General features: G+C 40.1%; 2 protein-coding genes across 2 annotated transcripts in view; one reads left to right on the top strand and one right to left on the bottom strand.

Annotated features, from left to right (window-relative positions):
* The window catches only part of CKLF (chemokine-like factor), a 3756-nt gene extending 3553 nt beyond the window's left edge, over window positions 1-203 (bottom strand). Inside the window, exon 1 of the mRNA XM_009320307.1 lies at window positions 147-203. Within this exon, the coding sequence (XP_009318582.1) occupies window positions 147-203 (57 nt within the window). The remainder of the gene's footprint in view (window positions 1-146) is intronic.
* A 746-nt stretch (window positions 204-949) lies between these two features.
* The window catches only part of TK2 (thymidine kinase 2, mitochondrial), a 16473-nt gene continuing 7504 nt past the window's right edge, over window positions 950-9918 (top strand). The window contains exons 1-4 of the mRNA XM_009320256.1: window positions 950-962; window positions 3962-4015; window positions 5552-5641; window positions 7144-7217. Coding sequence (XP_009318531.1) covers window positions 5558-5641; window positions 7144-7217 — 158 coding nt within the window. The 5' untranslated portion in view covers window positions 950-962; window positions 3962-4015; window positions 5552-5557. The remainder of the gene's footprint in view (window positions 963-3961; window positions 4016-5551; window positions 5642-7143; window positions 7218-9918) is intronic.

The following is a 9918-nucleotide window of genomic DNA, read 5'->3' as shown; positions in this document are numbered from 1 at the left end:
GTGTGCGCGCGGTCCGCGGGGGCGCGGGTCCGAGCAGCGGTAACCCGGGCCCGGCGCAGCGGTGGGGAACCCGCTGGAAAGGGAAGTGCGAGAAGGGCGGCCGGGGAGGTGACGCCGTCCCTCTACGCGTTCCTGGTAGTCGTTGCCCGACGGTAAACGGGGTGCGGGGGTGGCGGCTCCGGGGGGACGCCAGGAGCGTTCATGGCTCAGTTCTTTTTAAAAGTCTGCACCGGTGACTACGTGGGTGTGAGGAGCCACCGAGCCTCCTCCCAGGGCAGCGGCAGGACTCCCCTTGCCCTCTCTTCGGGCTGAGTAAACCTGCTTCTTCTGATTTCTTGTACGTCGTGGCCCCGATAACCTTTGTGGTCCCTCACCGGCAGTGTTGGGGTACCGAAACTGCCTTTTTTTGGTGTTTCGTTTTGTTAAGGGTCTAGCGGTCTTAGCATTGCTTGCAGAAGTTTTATATAGGCAGTTTTGAGACGTAAGGCATCTAAATTGCTTGTCTTGGAGGCGTCCTAAAATCTTTATCCTTACCCAACTTTGTAGCTAGGCCTGTCAGCTAGGTCAGTGGGCGTTGCACCATGACTTGCCTTCCCAAAATTCATTTTTTCTCCCGTGGAAACTAACTGAGGAGCAGTAAGTGTAACAGAAATCTGCTGAAAGGGTGTAGGCATGCACCATTTGTCTCTTCATAGTGTCAAGGACAATGGAGAACTTAAGCTAAAACTGTGTCAGCGTATGCCACAACATGTCTGTTACATGACCCAATGATTACCTAAAACCTTAAAGACTGGCAATTTAGCAAATACTCGTATTAAGTAATAGGGCACCTAAAAGCTTCATGGAGGGGCTCACATTAAGGGGCTCAGTATAACTCAAAATTATGAAGATCTCCCTGGTTGTAACTCCTGTTTATTTCCATTCTAGATAAACATCTGATAAAAGATGATAGAAAGACAGTTGTAAGTATTTGCATTTTGTTCAGAACTATGTAGAACGTGCAGCCTCTTACTCTGTTACAATCTAAGCATGTGTATATTGGCAGCCACTCGACATGGCTGTTTTACTGAGTGGTGTCCAGGTGGTGGGTCCATTACTGGGCCTTACTCGGTGCAAACCTACGCTTATCTAGTTCTGTAAATTGCAATAAAGTCGCGAGGGATTTGTGCAGATGCATGGTATTGTGTAGGGCCAAGTGTCGTTTGGGGTCAGTGTTGCCTGTGTAGCGTTGCAGTTGCCCGATACAACCCTGCCTGTGAGTTGGGGTTTTTTGTATTTGGAATCTAATTACTTTAAGCTATAAATTATTTTAAGACAGCTGAAACAAAATTCTCTTAGTTTATTTTAATTGTGCAGGCTTCTGAAAATAAAAATTTAATGCATCCTAAGGTTTAAGCTATCTATTTCGTGGATACTGAAATTATGACTTCAGTTGGCATTTATTTTAAGTTGAAAGTTAAGTTGAAGTCTCTGAGGTGAGTTGTGGCAGACAGTGTGGAGGAGCAGCAGCCCAGCAGGTGACCCTCTGAAACTCCTGGGGGCCATGGGAAGGGGATGGGAAGTTGGAAGCACGGGCAGGCTGCTAACTGCAGGGGTACCAGAAAGTAGGGCTGCCCCGTGCCTGGTAAAGAGACAGTTGGTGTATGTATGTCAGGGAGAGAAAAAGTGGTGGTCTGCGGGGAGTCACAGAATCCAAACTGATCCCCAATGTCCTCCTCTAAAATAATCTGTTTACATTATAAGGAAATAGTATGCTTGATATGGAAAGAGTATATTTTTACATATGCTGTTTACTACTATGCGATAGCACGGTTTTTAAAGGTGATACTGTTTTTCATCAGATATGTATCGAGGGGAACATTGCAAGTGGAAAAACGACATGCCTGGATTATTTTGCACAAACTACCAGCATTGAGGTACTGGATGTACATTTCTTTGTCTTTATTTACATCATTAAGCAGTTGGTTGTCTTGACAAAATTGACAGTTAACTTAGAAGTGTTGTCCTTTCTTAGGCTAATGAGAAAGCAGCAGCAGGTTGTGAGCCAGTGCACTTACCGGTGCACCTCCCCCAACTACTTATAGTCAAACTGTAGCAGAGAAATGTAGATCATAGGTAATATAGTACTGGATGCCAACATGTCAGTAAAACCTGCAGGTTGGAGTTTGTACCTCTGTAAAGTAACAGCAACCCGCATGGGTTGGGCATGTTTGGGCATGCTCGTTTGCTGTTTCATGTCACTTAAATCTTAGATATATCTTGTGAAAAGCAAAGTAAAGACAAAGAAGTAATGATGTAAAAATACTGATGTCATGTAACTGAGATCCCAGTAAATGGATGGCTTTTTTAAAAAATGAAAAATCTGTTAGAATTGTTTCTGGAGATTTCTTAGACTGATATGGTATTTGATTTCATACTGCTTAGAACAAGATTAGGGGAAGGGCAGACTTACTGCATTTGAAACAAAATCAAGATCAAACCTCAGTGAGCGATTGCTTTTGTGTACATCAGGTATTAATAGTTTTCCCGGCAGACCTGGGAACACATTTGATAATAACTCTTAGGATTTCTCATAGAAATGCTGGGTTGCCAGATGTTATTTGGTAATTTAACAGGAATGATCCTTATGGAGAAAATAAGCATCAACCCAAAGGATAGCAAACTTGAATTCGCATATAGTACAACATTTTTTAAAAAGCTAGTTAACTTCCCAGGCTTATCAGATTCTCTTAGGCCTGGCTCTACTATCATTGGAGTTTTAGCCCCTGTTTGAACCAGGTGAGTCTCTTGTGATTTTACCTATTCAGGGTGTTACCGTAAATCGGCAGATAAAGAACTCTCTAAGACTCAATTTGGAGTTTTAGAAAGCAGGCATTCTTTATTACGGCACCGGGTGCAAGGTGGAATTTCCACAAATCAAGCACACCTATGGTTAGATCACCGTTACATTTATACACAAAAATTATAAGGTAGTACACTCCCAGTTACAATGATTGGTTAGTGATTTACATATAATTATAATATCTGTTATGTCATTCTCTTCTGTTACTACGCTTGCGCGGGGGAAGGGTCTTCACCTGGGCAAGGGTCTTCTTGACCTGTGGGTGTGTTTTTTAGTATTATAATGAAGGCAGTTCACTTCAGGACACCTTAAAAGTAGGTTCTGTTGCCAAGTTGGCCAACTAGATATCTACCTTGCCAGGTTGTCAAATAATTCATCCCATAAACAATAGAACCTAGAGGCTCTGGTTATGGTTTAGAGAGTCCAGAGAATAGAGAATAGGGACTTCAAGCAACACAGCCTCAAATAATAAGTAACACAGCAACCTATACATAACGCTACCATAGGGGCTAACTTATTAGAATCAAAATGTTCTTATAGTTGATTATTTCATAACCTAAAGATTCAGTAAAACTTAAGATCATCTTCAACAAGGGTAGAAGCTTTTCTGATTAATTTCATAGAATTTTTGAATAAATTTTGTTTGTTAGAGCACAAAAATAAAATGAAAATGTGATAGCAGTCTGATCCTCTTTTCCTTTGCTGACAAGTGTTACTCTCAGAAATTAATTTGTGAGGGAACGAGCAGGTCATTGAACTGCAATCAGTACTCAGCTAAGCTATTCTTTCCCTTACATGGTACTGATTTTTGACTCAAAAAAGTGAAATTATATCCAGGCTTATTAGGTAATCAATCCAGTGTTTTATTTTGGCGGTTTAAAAATGCTAAAAAGATGTTGTATAATGATATTTCTCTACTTTTTAACAGTGTTCGTTATTACCTTTTGTATTACGGGATCCAGTGCTGTTTTTCGAAGAGGGATGAGTTTTCCAATACAAGTCCTGAATACTCTGACTTACTGAATGAGTATTCATTAAAAATAGTTGTAGACTTGTAGGGTCAAATTAAGTATTTAGAATCTAAACCATGTTTAACACGGAGTAATTCTTTTTAACAAGGTTTTGACAGAACCGGTGACTAAGTGGAGGAATGTTCGTGGTCATAATATCCTGGTAAGTGGCAGAAATTATTTCTACAATTACTGTTATTTTAGAAAGACATGCATGAGGACTTCTTACCAATCAGCAAAACTGTTACGAAAGGTGTGCTCATAATCTCATACAGCAAAAAAATAAAGGTCCATGATGCAAAAGATCTTTTACTGTGATTAAGACATGCATATAATAGAAACATTGCATATAAAATGTGATTTCGGCAAGGACTGGACGTTTTGTTGGGTATGAACTAAAGAAATTCACAGGTAAGCCCTGAGTGTGGCAGTTGTTTCTAAATCTACTTATGCCCATTTCAAAGAAGGGAAGAACGTCCCTCAGAAAGTGAGGGGTGGATCTGATCGGTTAATATTGTTTGACTGCTGAAGATAAGGAATATTAAGTCCTGTGTGGTGTTGAGAGCTTCTGTTGTCTTTTGGGTAGTCATCATTTCTTGGAACTGTTCCCCACAGGTATGTCCCTTTGTCACAGCAGTGCTCAGAGACAGCAGTCAGGGCTCTGACTACATCTGCAGATATGCTTTTGCTGGGATGGTTGAAGTAGTTTTTGATGTCAGTCTTCCCTGCTTTTATGATCACCTCCACTGCAAAAATGTCATTGCTGGCTGAGATGGGTATCTATGCTCAAGCTCATGTGGAATTTGCTGTCAACCCAGCGGTGTGGATACACTCCAAACCACACGTGCCCAAACATGTATTTGATGCCATTACTGCTAGCATAGGTCCCCTGGAAAAGTAAATTCTCCCTATTAGGAGTTGCTGATGCTTTAATTTCTTATTACTAGTAAAGGGATGGGGCAGGCTTGGCTGTGTTGCATGTCATCACAGCAATCTGTGCACTTCAGAGTACTTTCTCATTCTGATCTTGGACAAGGGGAAAAGAAAGAGGTCAGAGCTGTGGACTGAAGCCATGCTGCTAACTTAAAGCTTGTTACCTCAGCAAATAGACACTGAATGATGTCTTATTTTGGGTCAGATCTTTTCTCTGCTTTGCAGGATAGGCTGTTGCTTGTAAGTGTATGTGTGTGTGGAATTGCAGCAATCAGGAAGAGTGGAAGATCTGAGAACTGCTTTGATGATCCTTTGGGAAGAACAGTTGTCTGTGTTAAAAGACACCTTTTCTGAGGCCCAGCACACACTTACTGGAACCATATTTGCATTTCTGGATGGACTGGGTATATGGTCTGTCAGTGCACAACAACAGGGTACCAGATACGTTTTTTTAATTACTAACCATATTTGAACTGTCTCATATGAGCTGTGCCTTGGTCCTGACTGTTCCAGGTGCAGAGTAACTAATTCCTGTTGACTTCAGCGAGCATTCCAAGTGCCCCACTTAGTGTCTCTAAGGTCCAGGACTGTAATTCTTACATCTGCATTGCGGAGAGCAAATGATCACTTAATTCTTGTCAAACCTGGTGTCAGCTGTTTTAGTGCACTTCTTTTTGCGCAACAGAATTGCTAAAGCTTACGAAATTTTGCTGTTTTGACTGAACCATGATGTCTGTCTGTCTCTCACTTCCATCTCTAACCCCAGGGCTTAATGTACCAAGATGCATCAAGATGGGGGATAACATTACAGACTTACATACAGCTTACAATGTTGGAGCAGCATACCAGACCAATGGTAAACAAACATGTTTTTCTTTTAATTTAAAAAAGTTAGATGTGGTTATGAGTAATACGTATTTTTAACCTTGTATCCAAAAGTTAAGATGCTGTTTGTGTTTGCTCTTCGTTCCTGCAGGGAGTGTGAATTTTTATGGTGCAAAGACATTGTTGATATGCTCAACATGTGCTCCGGGGATGAAACGTCTGCCTCCTACCTGCTCAGAACTTTTACCTCCCCAAACTGATACTGCTTTTTTTGCACCACCTTTATGAGCTAGACTTGCACAAATGTCTTCATCACACGTCAGTGACTTGTCTGTAATTGGTTTCTATATAAATATAGCTATTTCAAATCTTTGGCAAACTTTAGGTAATCTTAAAGATAGTGTTAGTATTCATTCTACTGCTCTATGCTGTCTAGCACAAATTTAGCCATTGCTTCTTGTGTTTCTCCAAAATACTTCCACTAAAATTTTCTATTGTTTTTTTTCCGATGGTTTGCATCCTTTTTGTCTTGCAATTTTTTCTTTTTCTGTGTCGATTCACACACTCTACCTTTTTATCAAGATCTGTTCATTTCTCTTTCCTTCAAACACCTTTTGTTACATTCTGTGCTAAATCTTGCATTCCCTGATTACAGGATCTGATCTTAGGTGGCACGGTTATATCTTAATGATTGTTCTTGCATTATATTTTCTGAGTTTGTGTCAGGGCGAACTTTCGGAAGTACCACATATGATAGTGATACCACACATATAATGATTAGCTTTTTGGAAGAGGTGTTTTTTCAAGATAATAGAAATCTCATTCTGTTGCAGAAAACATTGATTCAAAAATTCCTGATGATCGCCCTCCATTTTAATCTGTACTTTGCTGTCATTTACCATTTGAGCCTTGCTGGAGTAATTGTTGCTTTTGTCATCATTAACATGCAGAATACCTGGTTGGAAAGAGCTCTGCCAGGGTTGCCTTGCTCTGCAGGGGCCACAGAGAATCTCCTCTCCAAAATGAAGCGCTGTTTGGACACGTGCAGGACTGGCTAAGGAAGCAGTGCTTTGTCAGTTATAATTATTTCTTTAAAAAGTTCTGTTTTCTTGTTACAGTTTTTCTGGTTAGGTCTGTGCTGTTGACACAATAGCACACCTGAAGGTGGCAGCAATTCAGGTAGTGATAGTTCCTGTTGCTCTGCAAATCCTAAGTGGATTGCTGCTTTTTTGTCCCCTTAGTTAACTTCAGCTGCTCAGTTGAATGCTTCTGCAATTACCTTTGAAACTTGCATATGAATAGCAAATTAGTTATGTAGGTGTTTAATGATGCAGTGACCATAAGTAAGATTAAGAATACTTCTTTTTTGTGGTTCCCACCCTCCCAGTAAATTTTTTTGTCACAGATCTGGAAGAACTGAAAATGTTATGTATTTCATAATGTAAAGGACATGATGTGCAATATGAGCTTGGAAAGAAACAAACATGCTGAAAAATATGAAGTAGGCAGTGACTGTCAAGTTTTATTTTGTAGATTTCCCCAGTAAGAATGATGGAGCGATCAATTCACAGTGCAAAATATATCTTTGTAGAAAATTTGTATCGAAGGTATGGTATATGGCTTTCTACTTTACTTTCTTGACTTAATTAGATTAAAAAAAAATAATATAATCGACTGATGATTTCTTTCGTAATTTGCATCTAGTGGTCTGTGAAATCTGTCAGTTCTTTGTTGGAGTGGCAGTGCGTTTTGTACGGGACGTGGTGCCTACTGGTAGAATAAAACCTGTAGGACATGGGCCAGACAAGAGCCTTTTTCAGAAGTGCTCTTGTGTATTTAGAACATCATATTATTTAGAACACCGTTTACTGAAGTTATCTGCTCTCCAGCTGAATACAAAAGTCTTGCTTAAATCAAAACAAACGCATACTGAACAGGTCAAAACCCATGAGAATACAAAGAATAACACTGTAGGAGGGAGAGAACTAGATAGTGTTATCCAACCTAGCATCTAGCGTTGGCATTTCTTGCAAGCAGGAACTCAAGTGAAAAGCTTTCCAGCTCTCACATGCTATTGCTCAGAGTCAGGATTCATAGGATCAAAATAGCCTGAAAACCTTGGTAGGCTAGTGAGTAAAGAAAGAACAAGAGCTGTTTGTCTCTAAATGTCACTTTCTGAATCAGATCCCCACCCCCAGCTGTGCTTGGGCCAGAGGTAGAGCAGTTGGGCCTAATCTGGGTTATTTTGTTCTGGGGGATAAGATTGTGTCCCGAGATAGAAAAAACATTTATTACCTGGCCGATGTATAACTCATCCATCCCATACTAACTAAAGTAGTGCAGTAATTAGCACTGGTGGGTTTTGTGGGTGTTTTTTTGTTTTTGTTTAGAATTCTGACCTTATATTGCAAAGTGTATGTGACAGATTATTGTCTTAATGGATTTTTCAGTGGTCTTCAGGGACAAAACCAGTTTCTTGCTCCTGTCTGCAGGGAGAATGGCTGCATGCCACAAGATGGCATCCACGCTTCATAAGTTCCTAGTCTGTTACTGGAACTGCTTAGAAAGTTGAGACACACACAATAAGATGCAAGGCAAACAGAAAGAGATGTTATTTATCCCAGTCTGTATGCAGTGGAAATGTACTGGAATGTCTTTCTCATTTTTAATTACTGACTTTTTTTTTTCCATTGTCAACAAAGTGCTTTTGTCCCAAAGACTGAGAACTTCGTTGCTGCGAGGCTAAGTCTGCTTGTGTCAACTCTATGTATTAATTTTGTAATAACATTTTTAAGGGCATCTAAGATGTTTCGTGGCTTCAGCACTTTTTAATGTTGGACAGAAGGCATTTGCTTTGTTTTGTTACAGCAAGCTAGAAGCCAGCTGATGCTACCAATAGCAAACCAAAATATAAGGGTGTGTAAAAGGATTATAAATAAAACAAGGAAAAATTTGGGCTACATGAAAATAGCCATTTTGAGTCACATTAAAATAAGTAAATCTGTCCTCTCTCATATCCTGTCTCCAGTGGTGGCCAGAAGTACTTGAAAAGAGTGTAAGAACAGGGTAAGCACTTTATGATAATTTCTGAGTATATCCAGTAACTTACAGTTTAGGGACTTCCTTATTCAGCAGTGGTTTCTCTGTATTTAGTAACCCACAGGGAGTTTCTTTTCCATGAACCTGTCAAGTTTCCCCCTAAGCTAGTGTAAACCTTTAGTTTCCAGGACATCCTATGGCAATCAGTTCTATAGCTTTACTCCATGTTGTTTGATCACTGCCCTATCCTTACGTGTTGTAGTTCTTCAAAGATCATCTAGACTTTTCTCAAAAACTAATACTTACTTCTGTGTACAGGAAAGAAAACTGCATATAAGAAAAGGCAGGATGATAATGGGAGTATGGAAATAGTAGTAACCACAACTACAGTAGAAATGAAGTCCATTTCAGAGTTCCAAAAGCATGTGAAATCTTGCGCTAGGAGAAAGTATTGTAACATAGAGGCAGTACCCCTGTGGCTTAAAACAGCTACTGTAGAGCCCATATTAGGGGGTAGGGAGAGTCATCTTAGTAACTGCAGGTTTGTTCATCTGCCTCAATATTTAGCACAACTTCAGAGCAAATGATGAAGGAAAGAATAATTAAAGCTTTGGAAAAAAATGGAAAGTTAGTGACCAACAACACATCCTGTTAGACTAATCTAGTAATTGTGTTTTGTAACATTCCACCCCCTCCCACCCCCAAACAAAGGCGTTCTCATCAATCTGAACTGAAGTTATGTATTTATCAAGGAGGTTTTGGGAGGCTTTCATGAATGATTATTCATAAGTGCAGAAGCTGGCGTTGTAATGTGATAGGAAATCCCATTGAAGGGAGATATTGAAAGGGTATCAGGCTGGAAGGAGGTTACTCATGTTGGATCAGCCTTTGGATTTGATGCTTTGGTACAAAGGGTGAGAGTATGCTAATCAATTCTATCATTCAGTTGAACTGACAACAGAAATTTCAACTGTAAGATGAAAGATTGTAAGTCAAAAACCAGAGGAAAAAAAAAAGATAAATAAAAATTGATCACAAAATAATGCTAGTATTGTGTAGCCCAGAGAAGAGTAAATGTGACTCTTGGAAGTATCTGGCGAAGGGCTTCCAGGAGGGAGATGGGAATATTGGTGCTTTTGTACACAGCTTTTATGAGAGCTTTTTAACATGACTTTTTACACTTCTAACTGCTTGTTCATGATCTATGAACTAAAACTGAAACAGGTGTGAAGCAGAGATACTGGCATGATCGGCAGAGGGGACAGTATG

This window comes from Pygoscelis adeliae, unplaced genomic scaffold, assembly GCF_000699105.1.
Source record: "Pygoscelis adeliae isolate BGI_AS28 unplaced genomic scaffold, ASM69910v1 Scaffold62, whole genome shotgun sequence".
Lineage (NCBI taxonomy): Eukaryota > Metazoa > Chordata > Aves > Sphenisciformes > Spheniscidae > Pygoscelis > Pygoscelis adeliae.
This window is presented reverse-complemented; position numbering and strand designations above follow the sequence as displayed.